This window comes from Acipenser ruthenus, chromosome 21 (genome assembly GCF_902713425.1).
Source record: "Acipenser ruthenus chromosome 21, fAciRut3.2 maternal haplotype, whole genome shotgun sequence".
Taxonomy (NCBI): Eukaryota; Metazoa; Chordata; class Actinopteri; order Acipenseriformes; family Acipenseridae; genus Acipenser; species Acipenser ruthenus.
This window is the reverse complement of record NC_081209.1, coordinates 22683152-22702210: the sequence shown is the minus strand read 5'-3', so window position 1 is coordinate 22702210 and position 19059 is coordinate 22683152. Positions and strand designations below refer to the sequence as shown.

At 36.7% G+C, this 19059-nt stretch overlaps 2 protein-coding genes across 5 annotated transcripts in view; both read left to right on the top strand.

The window, feature by feature from the left end:
- LOC117428468 (high affinity cAMP-specific and IBMX-insensitive 3',5'-cyclic phosphodiesterase 8A-like) overlaps positions 1-4386 on the top strand; it is a 71669-nt gene extending 67283 nt beyond the window's left edge. For all 4 annotated transcript variants that reach the window (XM_058995078.1, XM_058995077.1, XM_058995075.1 and 1 more), the window contains 3 exons: positions 531-695; positions 1125-1254; positions 2712-4386. In XM_058995078.1, the coding sequence (XP_058851061.1) occupies positions 531-695; positions 1125-1254; positions 2712-2818 (402 nt within the window). In that variant the 3' untranslated portion in view covers positions 2819-4386. The remainder of the gene's footprint in view (positions 1-530; positions 696-1124; positions 1255-2711) is intronic.
- Positions 4387-16282: 11896 nt separating this feature from the next.
- Positions 16283-17607, top strand: LOC117428322 (beta-1,3-galactosyl-O-glycosyl-glycoprotein beta-1,6-N-acetylglucosaminyltransferase 3-like). The gene has a single exon (XM_058995074.1). The coding sequence runs from the start codon at positions 16306-16308 to the stop codon at positions 17515-17517; it is 1212 nt and encodes a 403-aa protein (XP_058851057.1). The 5' UTR covers positions 16283-16305; the 3' UTR covers positions 17518-17607.
- Positions 17608-19059: the final 1452 nt, after the last annotated feature.

The following is a 19059-nucleotide window of genomic DNA, read 5'->3' as shown; positions in this document are numbered from 1 at the left end:
TTTAAATGATCCAATATGAACATCAAGCTCATATTATTACTTGGGATCCTAACATATCCACGTGTATATAGGATGCGTCCTTACTGAAGCGAAATCTACTAAATACAACATTCAGTTAAAAAGGGAATCCTGATACAGTGATTATAAATAACTCCAGTGTTCAGTGATGGGTACTGGGGACTGCTACTCAGCGCAGGTATCTAACAGGCAGCCACCAAGTTTCACATGAGAATGAGGAATGCAGGGCCCTGGGATTTTAAAGGACCTGGGCATCTTTATAATGAAAGACAGAACATCACCCTATAGAAGAATATGTATGTGTTATGTATTAGACAGTATAGAGTAAATTATATAAATGATGTATAGGTTTTTTTTTTCAAACACTGTACAGTACATACTTGCAAGACCACCTCAATACATTATCTTTTGTGTATTAGCCTAATACTCTTAGATTTCCAGTATGTAAGGATGACAATTAATACAGTATTTAATTTGCCCCAAACCTATATAAACTGTCTTTCTCTGTATAGGCAAATGGGGATGCCGATTCTGTCAAAAGCATCTTGACATCGCCTGAAAACCGTATTCTCGTCAAACGCATGTTAATAAAGTGTGCCGACATCTCCAATCCCTGTAGACCACTAGAGCTGTGTATTGAGTGGGCAGGGCGCATTTCAGAAGAATACTTTGCACAGGTAAGCAAGCCATCATTTCAAGGGATTATAAACAAGGTTTTAATGCAGAATGCTATGAATCGCATTTAAATATATAGCTTTAATGATGATTAGTGCTAACTAACTAGATGTTAGCAGTAATCGATAGATGTGTTGAGGGTGTATCTTGCTGATTGTTTATTGCTTGGAACATCTAGCTCAGCCTCCCAGTGAGAAATGGCTAAGCCAAACCTACTGTAATACAAGTGGACAGTTTGGAGGACCTTCAAAGAAGGATCAGAGCTGGGTTTGGTTGGAAGATGTGTAGTTCTGTAGTTGCAAAGGTTTGGTAGATCTCCCGTCACGTGTTAGGATGTTTTTCAGGGTAATAATAATAATAATAATAATAATAATAATAATAATAATAATAATAATAATAATAATATTTGTCATGTCATTTTCACTGTGCAGACTGATGAAGAAAAAAGGCTTGGCCTCCCTGTGGTAATGCCTGTTTTTGACAGAAACACATGCAGCATCCCCAAATCACAGATATCCTTCATTGATTACTTCATAACAGACATGTTTGATGCTTGGGACGGTAAGTACAATATGTTTTTATTTTTATATTTCATATACTCTGTAATTACGAATTACCAATCATATTCAGAAACAACAATTGAGGCTCATTTGAGTGTGCCAAATGTTTGTTTTTTTTCCTATTCGAAAGCACACAAGTGATAATAACATTCAAGAGTTGTTTCTGAATATGGATATGGCTTTTCATCTGTTAACAATTCTAAAATGCTCCTTTTCAATATGCTACTCTTTCACATTTTTGGTTTTGTGCTAATCAGGAGGAATTGGAGGAAATTTATTTATTTTCTGTAAGATGGGCAGTAAGCAAGGCATGACAAATGATGGCGAGTAGACTATATATGCATCTATAAATGTGTAGCAAAGAATGTATGCCTGTGCACAAAAGTGTGCTTCATATTTATTTATATGAATAGAAGTCGTTCTACAGTACTGTAGTTTTCCAATATAGATCACAGAGTGTCACAGCTTAATGGTCAAGCAAGTCATCAGGACTGGATACGCTACCAAAGAAAAGCAACTGACTGTATAAATGCGTCAGCGGAGAAAGAAAAACTACAGTGCGATTGAGACTAAAAGCAACAACACAGTGGAGCTTCACTGGAATGTTCTCTTTTTGTAATATGCTCTTGGCTAAAATGCGGACGTTTCTTTCCTGCTGATACCAGCCCCCTTTCAGTGCTGAGCTTTATGACCATGTGACTAAGTAAATAATGCACTGCTGTTCTGCAGTATACCAAATGTGTGTTGCCCTTAATAAAATGTTTTGGTTACAGAAGCATCCTTTTACTACGCTCCACTGTTCACTCCCTATGCTATATAATGATCCTTGTTAATTGTCAGTTTTCACTCTAATGAAAATATGAAAGAGAAAACACATAATGCTTAAGTTTAGTTAAATACTGCAATTTAAAAACTTAACAATGCAATAGGATATATGTAGATACTTTAGTTTTTATACCAGACACAAGGAGCACAATTAAAGCTCTTAAAAATTTCTGCTCTAGTGCACTGACAGTGTAAAGATTATACTGCCCACATTGTCAAACAGGTAACACAGCAACAATGATCCATGATGTAGTACAGAACAGAAAAGCTAGAGCACTTTTTTTGTGTGTGTGGTTTCTTTTTTTTTTTTTTTTTTTTTAATTTAAATATCTGTCTTGCATTGATTTAGAGGACAGATCTCAAACCACAGTGCACTAGAGCGGCCATTTTGAAAAGAGCTTTGAAACAGACTTTAAAGTTGTAACTGTAAAAAGTTGCCAGGATGTTAATTAAAATAAAAATTACAGGTACATTATTTAAACAGTTGTAGCAACACGTGGGGACGTATAACGCTATATTTTTCGGAACCTGCCATCAATAATAATAAATAGTTTTAAGTTCACATTTCAGTTTTGAATACATCACTGTTTGGCATCAGCTCTCGTTAGTAAATATCTTTGTTTTGTCGTTTAGAATTTGCAGACCTGCCCAACCTAATGCAACACCTGGATAACAACTTCAAGTACTGGAAAGAACTGGATGAAAAGAAGCTGCGGAGTCTTCGACCTCCACCTGAATAACCAACCAGGCCCCTCCGACGACACAATCATTAACATGATGGGTGGCCACCTGAGACCTCCCTTGTTCATGAAGATACAGACTGTTTCTGTTATGGCAATATCACAGTGAGACCAGACTAGGTGTACCTTAAAACTATAGACTTATCATTAACTACATAAAAACGTTTTTAAAAAACAAAACAAAAACAAAAGCAGCGTTTGCAACTGGTTCCTGCGGACTGTGACAATCCTAAAGATTTTATGGTTCAGGTGACATGGGATTCCTATTGTGTATACCTGACGCGGTATCGCCGGGCAAGCATGCCAGGTGGAAAAACAAACAGACAGAAACAAGTGTTGTCCTGAAACAGGTTTCAAGACAGTAATGATGAAGGAATGGAGGAAACTGTTGTTTATGGGACTGCTGTGGCCTGATACAAGGCTAGGACGACACAGTTTGAAGAAATTACACTGAAAGAAGCCATGAGTACTGTGTACATACTGTACGTGTTAAGTTCACATAATTAGGTTTGCACTTTTTAAAGGTGCAAACACTTCTAAACTTGTGCTACACTCCTTCTTCATTTTAAACTTCTCTGTTCTCACTGTTTCTCATAAACAAGTCTACTGAACCACATCTCCCAAGTCCCAAAGGAGCAGTTGGGTGCAGTCTGCGAAGATGGGCAATTAATTGTATAAAAGAAGGAGCTTTTTAAGCATTCCAAACTTGATCATTAGCATTTATGATTTAGACTTTTATTGATTTTATTTATTTTGTTAGATGTTTAATATTTTCTATGAATTTATAAAAACTGAAGAAGAAAAAAAGCCAAAGCTGACTTTTAAAAGCATTACAGTTTTACACGAGTCATATCCATACATACACATTTTATTGATGTATAGACCTTTTATTTTCATAATGAAAATACTAAATGACACCTTTCTATTGCACTGTAAGAATAGATGCGTATGTTTTAATATTTTGTCCATTACTTGGGATGATGTCATTAGGAATAAGCTGTTTCCTCCTAAGGGAATGGAAAATGTATGCATACACACTGAAGCTGTGATTATCCCAGCCATGAACTTTTTGGGTAACATTGTAACCTTCCCAGGTCTCAAAAACAGGAGAACTAACTGTAAAACATCCTCGGAATTCAAAGAGTTTTCTCCCCAGATATTTTGTATCAGATATCCTACGGAAAGACTGCCTTATTTTATACAATATTTATACAATACACCCGCAGTGTAAATTAAAGGAATATTTGGATTTTTTTTAATCATTTAGAGAAAAAAAAATACTATTTAATGAATCTCAAAATTTTTATAGTCTATGTATTTTCCACTAAAGAGAGGGGAAAAAGTGAACACAAGATGTTTGTAAAGGTGTTTGACTAAAACATTGGAAGGGCATTTAAGATACACAACTTAAAATAAACATATGTATATTTTCAGGTGTTTCAGAATGAAAAGGAGTCTATTGGTACAATATAACAGCCTTGACGTTTATTACCAATTCTGATTTTGACGATTATTCATATTTTAATTTATCTTATAATTAATAAGAATTCTTATATTTCCAAGTTTAAGCATGTGTATAGTTTTTTTATTTTATTTATTTATTTATCTTTAATTTACTGGCACCCCAACACCTTATCACTTTATTTCAAACTAACTGAAAAAAACAGCTACTGCAAAGGCTAATGTCAAATTGAAAAACGTGTGCTGTTAACACTGGTGTCATCTTCACTCCACAGTGTGGGCCCATTCAATGGTATTTGGGGTTTTTACAGAAATCCACATTTTGTTGATACCTGAGCATAAAATGAATGAATATGCCAACTTTGGAATATACATACCTGATTGTAAGCTTGTCAGTACACTTCACAAAAGGTCGTTTCAGCAGTAAAATGACAAACAGTACACCTGTATTTTAAAGAAAAAACAACATAACATGGTTCTGGTTTTGAGTTGAATCATCAGATACTCTATTTAGTAATGGATTGAGGTTCTGTCACTTAGATTTTCCCTAAACGTTTTCAATGTGGACTTGTGGACACTTTAAATAACTCCTAAACACTACAGATGTGTTACACTGGCCCAGTCTTGGGTATGCTTCCATATGTCTTTTTTCATGTTACTTCATGCAGAAAGACTTAAAGATACAACAAGAAAACCGACAGATTCCTGGATTTACTGTATTACTAGAAAAATGACAGCGGTACAGAAGGCAGCGAATGAAGACACCAAGCACTGCAAACTGGAATTGGTGAAGTCAAAGACTTTGCATTGGAACCATTTTCGCCATAAGCAAAACATCAATGAAGAGGATTTGAAAACAGAAATGAACAGCAGGTACAGGTTAATAAGAGGTGATCTACAGCAGTGACGCATCAGCAATCACAATCTAATCTTCAATGGTAATGCAATGCTTCCTGTTCCAATGGGAAATGGTAGCAAAAACACAATAATGAACTACTGGCAGAATAGTACCACACGGTAATGGAATGAACCAATACACACTGGTAAGCCCTCACAGTACCACTGTCAGGACCCTGTGCTATACGTGTTCCAACTCCATTTGTTGCCATGGTCTGTGATACTGTAGTTTGTTTCACTAATAGATTGCAAAGGTTTCTTCTGGGAAACCGACTGGTACTTTAATTAAGTAATGGTTTGGTAAGGGATAAATTAGTCCTTTGCAGACACCAATTGTTTAAGTATGAATTGGAATTTAAGTGATCTTTGAAAATATTTATATACGGCTATGGCCAAAAGTTAAACATCACCTAGAATTTTAGGATCGAGACAATAAAAAATAAACTATAATAAAACATAATTTAGATCTTTTATTTAACATCATGTAATCAAAGAAACTACAAAAGGATATCTCAGAAGTCCACTGGAAGTCATAATAGTAGTACAGTATTTCATGTTAGATTTCGAAATTTCACATTTTTCATTAAGTATATGGAAAACTACAAAGCGGTATGTAATTCAATATGTTAACGGAACATTATTAGCAGGTTTCATTCGACTTTATAAAGCAAAATTAATTAATTATGTAGGGTAATAGAAACATTTTGGCCATAGCTGATCTTCATTTGGATAAATAATATTTACTGGAATTGCATCCCGCCTTTGGGGGGACATAAAATATGAGGTTACAGGGAAAACCCCAATGTAAGTTTAACATGGTAAATCTGAATTGCCAGTTGTCTCCCATACTTACTATGGACTATACATTTGCCACACTTCTCTGAGTTTTACCTTGCTTTACCTCGACTCACTAAAAAGTTTAAATCAAATCCCATAATACTATTAGCAGCTTTGTATACATTTAAAAAAAAAATAAATAAAAATACTTTTAGTGAAATGCACCTGAATATCAATTGGGTCTATTAGATTTCATTAGAAACTTTAGAAGACTGGTTGCAAAGTATTTTAAGTCTTATGTAGGACTGACTCAAACAGACTGGGAAGAATTATTAATCATTTCTCTCTAACATTTTTAAGCTGCAAAAATATATATAAGTATGATACCACTGCAATGCATTTCATTGAGGGTGTTATACACTTCAGGTAAAATATTACAAATACAGTACACAGATTGTTATGTTTATTGTGTTAAAAAGTTATGCCATAAAGTACCTGCATACAGCAGAGTGGCCTCTTCCTGGTGAATGCAGTGGGGTTAGTGAGTAACCCTGAAAGAGTGCTTGCTTTTCAGCCCTGTCTCAGTTTCACACCACAATCATCTTGTGATCGCATATTCTGTTTTGAAATGCATGGAAACGGCAATTAATGCGACAAAGAAAACAATACAATTACTGATTCGGTTTTTTATCTTTCATTCTGATGAGATGTCAGCCCCTTGTATACTGCACTACATTGAAACTGCCTCAGTCTGGGTAATTTCATTGTTCTATATTTTCTGCACAAATTATTGAGAGAGGCTTGGCCATTGCAAGACTCATTTGTTTTATTATTATTACTACGGCTAGTGCTTTAGCTGTTACCATTTCATGCAAGTATTGCTTTGTATTACCAGTTTTCATCTTGCATGTACTATCCTCTATCCTCTTGCCATAATTTTGAAATAAATGCCCCCCCCCCCCCCCCCTTTTCTAGACTGAGAATAACTGTAACCCATGCGCCCAGCTCATACTGTACCATTGAATCACTGAATAATCCGTGTTGGCCTTCTTTGTACCGTACCTTCTCAAGTGTAATGATTTTTTTTGTAGTGAGGTGAATTGGACACATATCCACATCTGTAACTTAAACAAGAAGGGTGTTAACATGGCAAATCACATCAAAGTGTCTTTGCAAATGGTAATGCACATAGAGCTATTTAGAAAAATCATACACAAGACAGTGTGCTGCGCATTCAGCTCACGCACATAGCAAAGTGGTTGGAAATAACAACTGACAGCTACCCTAAGAAAGGATTAAAGAAACAAACAGATGACCAGCTAATATAGACCCAAGTCACAAAATGGTACCATGTCCACAAATGGCATTTTGTGCTTTGCAGTTAACACTTTTTATTTTACTGTTATGGGGTAGCCTTGAAAATGACAGTAGGTAAGCACCCCACCCCCAGCTTTGAATACTATGTTACCAGGCTCTATAATTAATGTGAAGCAGATAGGCACAGAAACAGATGAATCTGTTTGGCTCCTGGAATGTCTTCTCATAGATCTGCGAGACTGTATCAGGTCAGCGGCTGCCTGAAGAGAGTTTCAGCTCTCTTTTTTGGGACCTGTGTGGTCTTTGTGTGCGACTGCCAGAGTGGAGGGTGTTTTACTGGCAAAGCTGTCGAAAAACAGTTCCCTTTGTAAATAACTGTGATCCAAGCCCAAGAACGTGTTGTGTCTGCCACCATATAAAAAGACCTCCCACTCTTATGTACATGAAGAAGCCTTGACTGTAGGGAGGAATCACAGTGTTATCATTCGACGGCTAGGAGCATAATCTCAGACCTTTGACCTTAAAAGATTTTCTTGTCTGTATATATATACACAAAGTAGTGCAGAAATATTCCACCCAAAGACATGAAATTCCACAGGAGTTTGTTTGGCGCTTGGGAGAACTACATTCCTTTTTTTCCCCTTGTAGGTCAATGGTTTATATTTGTGCAACACATGGTACCTTTCTGTCAGCTAGGAACATTTTGTTCAGTCAAACAGTGATGGCCAGCCTCTGTTTATTTTTTTGGTTTGATCATCTAAAGTCTTCCTTCAATATTTGCCATCTGCTGTGTGATTAGTCCGCACCAAGCTAGTTTGTTTAAATGTTAACATTTCATGATAGAAAAATGAAATGTATTTGCAAGTTGTTTTTACTGCAGAACGGTAATCAGTGACAGCATGGTTTCTTGGTTGGAATGGGAGACTTTCATATTTGACTAGAAAGAAGCTTTTGATGTTTCATTCAAATGACATGCATAAACATCATGTTGCATTTCTGTCATCGACGTTTCCTGTCTAGAAATGTCTGAACTCAACCCAAGCTTTATGAAGTCCTTTAAACAGAACTCAGTTTTATTAGGACGTAATAACAGATTTATATTTTGGATTTAAAAAAAAAAATAAAAAAATCTTTCATCTAACTATGCCCACCCAACCTGATGACAGATTTCATGAGAATGTATGTAAAGCTGAAACCACAGGGGAGGTTGGGGATGCAAAATGTTAATAATAACCCTAAAACTCTTGAAATGTTAATATCCAGCCCCTAGTTTAAAGAGCATTATCAATATGTTATTGTCCTTAAGCTTAGAGAAATATAGTTCTATTAAAAATGTGGTTTCTAAAACAGGAGAAAAATGTAATAAATGCAAGTCCATGGCAACTGGTTCCATGTGACCATGTGCCTAACCAATGCCAATGGTTCTTTATTTGACCCCTCCAAAAAAACCAAACATAAATCCAGGGTATAAATATACAAAAGACAGGTCTGCAGCACACTGGGGAAATGCCTGGTGAATGTGCTATGCCTGGTAGCATGGCAATGCTTAGTTAACTGGCCACCTATATCCACCCTTCTCCTGCACTGCTTAAGACAAAACAAACACCCATGAAACATGTTATCAGATTGATTCACTTGCAGTTCAGCACTAGTATTTAAAGTACTGTTGTCGACGAGGTGATGTATATAATTTTTTTTTTTTGCAAGAATTTTATCACTCTGCTCTATCGACTAATGAAAATTGTGTGTGAAAATTCAAATTCTGCCTCCATAGAGATATAGCAAGGGAAATCAAAGTGAAGCGGTGTAGAAAGCAAACAATTCTCACCCTTTCTAAAACAGATCAGCTAATGTCTCTGGAAGAGCAGTGAAAGAGTTTCTTTAATGTCCGAGGTTAATTACCACTGGCTTTGGCTGCCTCACTTTTCCTCTTCCTTTCAACCACTCATGGCATGACAACTCTGTATTATCAGTTCCCCTGAACCTTGCTCATCTATGGCTGTGCAGGGCCTCAAGACACACCCTGGTGCTGAAGAGAAAGGATTCCCCCGGTCTGATGAAAAAACAATGAGCTCACGCAAGGAAAGAACATGACTAATCACGCCTTTCTTAGACTTCATAAACATGGCTGTAAAATGGGGTGCAATTTACACGATCACAATGTTAATTACACAGGGCTTTTTATTTTGCACAGCAAGGCCTTTTTACAGAACTACTTTAGAAGAAAATACTTTGATTACATTTATCATTAATATACAGTTTGTTAATATACAGTGCACTACCCTCCAAAACCCTATATCCCAACATGTATTACATTGAGCTAAATGGATCAATTCCCACTGGTTTCTAGAATTCTCAGTGGTTATATCTATGAATGTATGTATGTATGTATGACTATAATTATTTCTAGTCATAACAAGCAGCAGACACTTGGGTAATAGACATCATATCAGGGCCCAAGTTATCACCTTGGTGTGACATTCCACAAAAAGCTGGGAATTAACTTCACTACAGCCATACATGAATGAAGTAATTTGATAACTGGATAATGATTTGTTTAGTACACTACATCTAAAAGGATAGATTACCAGTGCTGTCAGTTCATCTTTCAACTCTCAGATTTACTACTACTTAATTGTCCTGCACTTGAGCCAGCTGGCTGCAAATGTGTCAACCTGTCCCCCCATTAACAAAGAACAGAGCTCAGGGATATGCAGGACATATATATCTAAGGCATGTCCTACAACATGACCAATCCTATTGAGTTCTTGTCACCTTAAACTTGCAGTGTCAGGTGTCCCGAAGTGGCTCACCTGGCAGAAGCGCAGGGTGAGTCATACAGCACAGGTTTGTATCCTGGCTGTGTGAAGTCACCGGTCTTTGCTGGGGACTCCGAAGGGAGTGTCACATTGGCTCTGGCGCTCTTGTGGGTTAGGGTGGCAAAGCTGGCAGAGACTGTTTCTCCTCATCGCGCTGCACTGCGAACCTTGCTGACCAGGCACCCAGTAAGCTCCAAGGCAGACACTGCAGGGCTAGCCTTTGTCCTCTTGGTAGTTCACTGACATCTGCTCTCTAGTTCCTGGGTGTAAAAAAAAGCTGGCTCGGTCGTGGGATTGGAGGACGCCCACTGAACCTTCAATGAGGAGAAATGCGATTGGGCATTCCAAATTAGGAGAAAATCGGGGGTAAAATAATAATGGGACACACAATTAAAAAAAAAAAGATAAAATAAAAAATAAAAACAAAAAACTGCAGTGTCCCACAAACACACACAATATTACACTACAATAGAATTCAATGATCTGTTGACTGCTTCGTCACTCATTTTTCATTGTGTAACCAGGCTTCTGTGAAGCCTCTGAGAAGACAAGCTTTTTGGACTGTTTGCATAACTTACAGGCAGTTTTTTTGTTTTGTTTTGGTTACACTATTAAGATTCAGAAGTGTATAAGACTTCTATAGACGACTATAGAGGTAGGTGGTGTTGTCAAAATGTGGTTATGAGACCGGTCTTGTAACACTCAACCTCTAAAAGAGGTAAAGAAAACGCACAAAAGCCTGCGTCACTGGAAACCTAATTGCACTGCTAATCTGCAAGTGTGTGTAGGTGGAATAAAGTAGGTGGGCTGAAAACAGTATGTTAATTGACAGTTCTTTCGTTGTGAAGAAAACAGGTCCTTAATCAGACTCCTCAGACACAATAATATCATTCTAGTGACCCCAGTGGAAGAGAGGGGACTAGCACCTTCGGCTTAGATAAAATAATTGCGGGGTCACAGTATGTCTGTGACCCCTGACCTTTGTCCTCCAGAGGTCAGTAGCTCGCTGACATCCGCACTCAAGTTCTTGGGTGTAAAAGAGGAAGCGGTGTGGAAAATTGCCTTTAAAAACAGTTGTACCCTAGTAATTTGTGTTCTAAAGTTCTGCACATTGGTTAAAATAATCCTGTTTCCTTGTTACAAATAGGGTGACCCCTAGACCATGACATACTGATGTTTGTGACCCCAAAATTATGTTTCCATCAGGCACCCATTTAAATTGATATGAACCAAACAAAACCAGAATCTCTACTTATACACCCATTACTAGGCAAAACAAAGATGATCTTCACTTGCCTTATAAAGAGACTGAAGTCTGTTCTATCTGGTGTTTACCACTGTCATTACCATGGCAGTCACAAAGTATGACCATGAACGTCATTCAGTGTGGCAGGAACAATTACAGGTATTTAAACAGTGCTAGGGTGTAACCGCCTGCCAGTTGGATATTTAGCCCCAGTTCCTTCACAGTGTAGTTGACAAAGTACATGAGGCTGTGTGGTCCAGTGGTTAAAGAAAGGGCTTGTAACCAGGAGGTCCCCAGTTCAAAGCCCACCTCAGCCACTGACTCATTGTGTGACCCTGAGCAAGTCACTTAACCTCCTTGTGCTCCGTCTTTTGGGTGAGACGTAATTGTAAGTGACTGTGCAGCTGATGCATAGTTCACACACCCTAGTCTCTGTAAGTCGCCTTGGATAAAGGTGTCTGCTAAATAAACAAATAATAAAGTAGCAGATCTTTTTTTTTGTCTTACTCAATAAATATATTGGAATCATTTAAAAAAGACAATCACTTCCTCTTTCAAGTAAAACTAAAATATTGAATAAGAAAGCTGAAATCTTTGCAAAAATACTAAATATTTTAATGAGCAAGCTGCAACACAGGTGCAGGGGTGACCCAAATGTTATCCATTGACAACCAATACAAAATTGTTCATGGCAAGTCTCTTGTCCCCTTTTATCCACATATTCTATTATTTTCTGTTCTATTTTGCTGGTGTAGGGCTTTGGAAACAATACCTCTTTCACAGTACCTTCAAACCGTTACTACCTTTTAAACAGTACAGTGGTGTTTTTAGTCTTTTTTATTCCATCAGTGAACTATTTTTAAAAAGATTGACCCTGGTCATTTGTATTGATCCTAGTCATTTGTATTGATCCTAGTCATTTGTATTGACCCTAGTCATTTGTATTGATCCTAGTCATTTTGCTTTTAATGGGCTAGATTTGTGGTAACCCTACATCCATGTTACGCTTGCACATCTTTTTTTTTTTTTATCTATTTTTGTAAAGAAGGCGATTATTTACGCTGAGGCAACTAGATGTTTAGTAATCACTATATGTGGGGCAAACAATGCAATCAAAATGACAGTCTTTTCCAATTCTGTTAGCCAGATAGCAAACAAGGAACAGGGAAATAAGTAACTAACTTAGGTGGTTAGGGTGTCGTGGCACATTTATGATATCAGAAAACATAACCACTCCCTTATCGGATTATTTCTTGATATATACCATTTCTGATAATTATTTTGCTACTTTAAGTACAATTATTGATATCAACAATGAAATCGCTTTTTTTTTTTTTTTTTTAGCAAAACTGTAATGGTTGATATCAATAACTGAAAATGCAATGTTTATTTTGCCATAATGCATTGATATAGCACAATAACTAACATACAGCTGAGACTGAATCATTTAAACACAATGGCTGATAAAGCAGCTGGCCGCACTTTTGAAAAATCTTGTTGAAGTGGTTCCAAAATGCTGCAAAGTAAATAGAAGCCCGAGACTAAACTCAAAATGTGTTTTAATCCCGGATTCATAATTACTGTTGCTCCCTAACATGTTCCAATCACTCTGTTACATTAAATGCCCCAGTAGAGTCAGTGGTATTTATGCATAGCATTTAACAACTGAAACCACACAGTACTTATCAAAGTTTACAAAGCACTTTAAACACAATTACATATTGACAGAAATGTATTGCCAGGATATGAATGTATAGCCTCAAAACCACTACAAAGTAGAGATGTGCAAATCGCTTCCTTGGAAACCGGGTACCCAGTTCCTGCTTTGGAACCGACAAACCAGATACAAATATCAGAGACTGGTTTGTCTGTTTTGTTTGTTTGTTTTGGTCAATGTGCCGTTTTGTTTTAACCTTTTTTTTATTATTAAATGTGTGCACCAGTGCTTCACCCATAGTACTTGCCTTTTGTGTCAATCTCTTCCTGGTCTGACATCACCCACAAGCCATCCGGGTCACAGACAGGAACAAGGACATAAAAAACACATTTCTCAAGAACCTCCTATAAATGTGAATGCTCAGTTTGTGACATAACAACCTTCCTAAATATTTATTCTCCAAGGCCTGCATTTAATGGTATCAATATATGAACAGTAATATTACAGTGCTAGGGTGTAACCACCTGGCAGTTGGATATTTAGCCCCAGTTCCTCATTCACACTGTAGATGACAAAATAGAAGATCTTTATTTTTTTGTCTTGCTCAATAAATATATTGGTATCATTTAAAAGACAATCACCTCCTCTTTCAAGTAAAACAAAAATATTGAATAAGAAAGCTGTATCACCGGTATCCCAAATATTGCCATCTTATGGAAGATACTCATCTCTGCTCTACCTTTATACGACAATATTTCATGTGTAAGCTGTAGTACCCATGTACGGGTAGTACCCCAATAATGAACCATTATCACCCATAGAGAATGCATGGGGTTAGTCATGGATTGCCACACATACTCCACTCATAAGTCCTGCTCAGTAAATATCTTGGTATCTGCTGATCTACATAGTCACTTGCTCTATACATTTGTGGTGACGTTTTAATGAACATGCCATACCCCAAATGTAACCAATATAACCAATAAAGAACCCATTTGGGTACGCCATTTGTTGACTCCATTTACCCTACCTTGCTCACTAAATATCAATGTATCATCTTTGCAAAAACACTAAATATTTTAATGAGCAAGCTGCAACACAGGTGCAGGGGTGACCCAAATGTTATCCATTGACAACCAATACAAAATTGTTCATGCTAAGTCTGTTGTTGTCCCTTTTATCCATATATTCTATTATTTTCTATTCTATTTTGTTGGTCAATTCATAATTAGTGTTGCATCCTAACTAATAATGGGCAGCATAAAAAATGAAAAATGGCATTTAATGAAAACATATTACTTTAGGATTTTTACTTCTTCTAAGTCAGCTGATTCTTCTGCTGCAAGTACCTGCACAAAACAAATTCTTAATATAACCACCCATTAAAGTGAATAAAGTATTTCTCTTTCTTCAGCCCTGATGTTAAACTACTGGCAGCAGTCTTTTGGGGGCTTCTTACTGGCAGTACAATTTGTACTGGTAAGGAAACCCGAAAGAAACTGCTGCCAGTAGATTTTCTATGTGTTCCAATCACTCTGTTACATTAAATGCCCCAGTAGAGTCAGTAGTATTTATGCATAGCATTTAACAACTGAAACTACACAGTACTTATCAAAGTTTACAAAGCACTTTAAACACAATTACATATTGACAGAAATGTTTTGCTAGGATATGAATGTATAACCTCAAAACCACTATAAAGTAGTGATGTGCAAACCGCTTCCTTTGAAACCAGGTATCCAGTACCTGCTTTGGAACCGACGAACCAGATACAAATATCAGGGATCCGGGTCCAGCGAGTGCTATTATGTTTTTAATAAAATAAATTTCTGTCAAAAATACATTTAATAAAAAAAGGGCTGCAATGTATTTATTACAGCCTTAAGGGGTTTTTAAAGTTTTTTTTATTATTATATTTATTTCCCTGGAGAATAATTTAGTCTCACTTTTATATGAAGGGATGAAAACTCAGATAGATAATTCAAACTAGTCTTACTTTGACATGAAGGGATGATCGGATCTTCTTCAGATTTGCTTCGGTTAAAATTAATTTTCTTAACCTCGATGGGATCATTCGCAAGACAACCCCAAGCTGAACATGATAATATTTCGGCAATTTAAAAATGTAATTTAACCCCAAGCCGATGGGGTTGTATTTCGGTTTGGGATCCTAACATACACACTGACGTGTTTGCACATTTGGTTAAAGATTTTCTTTTAATTGTAAGCTTTGTGAAATTTGCAATTAACATCGGAATCGGAATTAAAACACCCGTTTCGGAACCGATTCCAAAAACCTCTTCAAATGCACATCGCTACTACAAAGGGTTTAAAACTCACCTGCTTCCAGATCACGTGCTCACATATGAAAAGGGCCTAGTTGCCAACTACTATTTAACCCCGGGAAATGTTTTTCACATGGCTATGTCCTATAATGAACAATAGGGGAGTTTATTTTTTTGTAAGACATTTTAAACCGAAGGGAAATATCAAAATGTTCCTTCTGTTTTTTGAAAAAGGAGTCACATTTTAAGATTAGGTATTGATATCTGACGGATGGCTTATATTTTATGTTTAGTTATATTTTATGCTTGATTGCCTTAGATGTTTGGTGAATGTGATCCATAACTTCATAAATATTAAGTTGTATTACTATAAAAATCAAATCTTAGTTATATAAAACTAACAAGTTTACTTTATCAACTGAATATTACATTTAGATGGGCATTTGCTTGTGATTTATTTTTTATTCAAATAGACGTTTCAGCTAATGCTTCACCAGTGGACAATTCATACCAAAGACTTGAGGATACAATAAGGAAATCCCACTTTGTAAATAGTATTGTTGAGCAATAGAATACAGTATTTGACAAATACACAAAGTGCTGTTAAAGGAAAGTTAGTAGGATGTATTTCCTCACTTAATGAGACCACGTTTGCGTATTATGTCTTAATCAAAACTCCATTAATTATTTGCCAGTACTTTCACTCTGGGTGTGTCTGTACGTAATACTTCCTTGTTTGCAAATTAATTATTCGGGGTATATAAGATCACACATCAGCAGAAAAATCAGTTGGACGTGCCTGGAAAGAGGATTTATTGAAGGCAGACATTAATTAACATAAAAAGAAAAAAAATATATATTTAAATTTACCTTCCTATTTATTAAAAAAAAAAAGTTAAGAAACTACCTGCATTTTAGTAGCTATGGTAGAATGGAGAAGAATTGGGTGTGCAGCACCTTCTTGTCCAAATATGGTCTCTTGTACATTTCTGAAGACAGCTTATTTTTTCACAATAGTTATTTTATTCATGGTCCTGCAGCTGCAATTTTGGAGGCAGCCCTGCAAGCCCACTGACATTGCAGAGAGATCAGTTCATCTGCTCAGTGGAAAGAATCAGGATTTCCTCAGTAACTGCTCCAGAATCATCAAAGGGGACGTGGAAGCCATTGAGCATGCACTCTTGAGCCAATTACTTATTGCAAATAAGAAAAAGCCTTTAACTGAGAATGACTATTTGGACATGACTGTGGATTGTCCTGCCTTTGTAAAAAACAGAAGATTCCTTACCTTCCCACTCAGCCAGGAGGAAACAGACTTCCCAATCGCCTACTCCATTGTGGTGCATGAGAAAATCGAGATGTTTGAAAGGCTTCTGAGGGCCATTTACAATCCCCAGAATGTATACTGTGTCCATGTAGACCAGAAGTCTCCAGAGGACTTCACCAAGGCTGTGAGAGCCATCGTGTCCTGCTTGCCGAATGTCTTTGTGGCCAGTAAGCTGGAGAAAGTGGTCTATGCTTCTTGGTCACGGGTGCAGGCTGATCTGAACTGTATGAAGGATCTTCTTGCAACAGCTGTCCAATGGAGGTATCTTCTGAACACCTGCGGGACTGACTTTCCTATCAAGACCAATGCTGAGATAGTCCGATCCCTCAAAGTGCTGAACGGCAAGAATAACTTAGAGTCTGAAACTACCCCAGAGTATAAGAAAAAACGTTGGAGATACCACTACGAGGTCACGGATTCCGTAAGCAGGACTGATACAAAGAAGAGCCCACCTCCTATTAGCACCCCAATGTTCTCAGGCAGTGCTTACTTTGTTGTCACCAGGGAGTTTGTGGAGTACCTGCTTGAAAGCCCTGAAGCACAGAAGTTTTTTGAATGGGAAAAGGATACCTACAGCCCTGATGAGCACCTGTGGGCCACTCTCCAAAGAATGCCTGGGGTACCGGGCTCCAACCCACCAAATGAAAAATTCCATGCCTCAGATATGATCTCCATTGCCCGGCTAGTGAAATGGTCATTCTTGGAAGGAGATGTCAGTAAAGGGGCTCCCTATCCACGCTGCACTGGGATTTATCAAAGATTAGTTTGCATCTACGGCTCTGGGGATCTTCAGTGGATACTCGGACATCATCATCTCTTTGCCAATAAATTTGACACTCAAGTGGATGACATTGCAATCCAATGTCTTGAAGAGCATCTCAGGCGCAAGGCTATTTATGGAGAAGGTTTATAGACACTGTGATTAGCCTGAACTGGGACTTGAGAATTATATAAACGGGGAGAGGTTTATTATTAAAGTGGTAATGGAAATGTATAAGTTTCATATTAATAATTATGTTTCCTTTAAAATTACACTAAAACTAGTAAGAAATAATGGTATGTATGGCTTTATATTTCTGATCATTTATTGATTGTTGTTACATATTACTGCAAGTTTTTTTGTTTTGTTTTGTTTTTAGAATTCATTTATGTTTCATTAAATTGAAAAGTAATTTTCTCTTGGAAGGTCTAAATGCTGTTCTTGTTTGTTCAATAATACAGTTTAGTTTGTACTGGAATTTCATTTTTTCCTAAATACATATTTGACTACTATGAAAAAAAGAACTTCAGTGGTTCAATAATTAGGTGATTTCAAAAGATAATCTGTTTAGCACCTGTAGTTTTAAGCTTTATATGATTTACTAGTGAATAGTATAGACAATGACAAGTATTGATTACAGTACAACTACTTATACTATTTATTTAATAACATTAATTCCATTATTGCATAGTGATATAACAGCAGACAATTAAAGCAAAATATATTCTTATACAGATTATATTATTCAATTAGTTTATACCATAACACAAATAGAGTGATCAGTTTCTACTTGCACCCTGGGAACTCTTCTGCAAGGCAGGGCACTAAGCTAATTACTGTTATCAACTTGGTGACATCACCACCTATTTCCTCAACACACAACTTTAAGTGCATTCATGACCTTTAGTTGGATTATATCAGTCATCATAACCTGCCCTGTATCTAATCATCTGCTAAGCTCGGGTAACCTATTAATGTTCTCAAACCATTCTTTACATTACATTAACGAGTTCTTGCTAAACCTGTCCTATTTACCACTAAATGTACTAATAACAGGATTTTCTCCTTCGGTTTGCAAAACTTGCACTCACAGTTGCTTCTGATCTACTCACTCTTGCATACTTACACAACTTCTTTAAACATACGTGGACTCTTTCTTTTGCAAAGTACAGTCTAGTTGTTCATACATAGTTTTCTACATTTCCCAATATTTCCCTACAACATAAAAGACATGGGTCGAGACTTTTTTTACTTCTTTTTTACAATATATACTTAATAGTATTTCCTTGCACTTATTTAGCAACACATGGAAGGAAAATTTCATTTTCTCGTTTTCTCTGTCTGTTTTGAAGAATTGTGGACGCCCTGCAAGTTAAGCTTCAGAATAATTAGATAAATTACCGATAGAAAAAACCTCTGCTGTACAAAATATGTCGAGCAAAGTTTATAAAGAAAGAAATTCAGTTATTGTACAAAGTCTTATGTTAAGTATTTTTCCTTACACACCTAGTCTTCAGTTACAGTATAAAATTGATATTAAAAAGGTCTATATTTTTGCTGTTCTATGCATTAAGGTACATCCAACACTATAAATGTAGGCACACACATTTCCTCCCCTTTAAAGACTTCTTGTCACTCAGGTCACACACAACTAAATAAACCACCTATAATAAGAAGGTTATAAAAGTCATAATC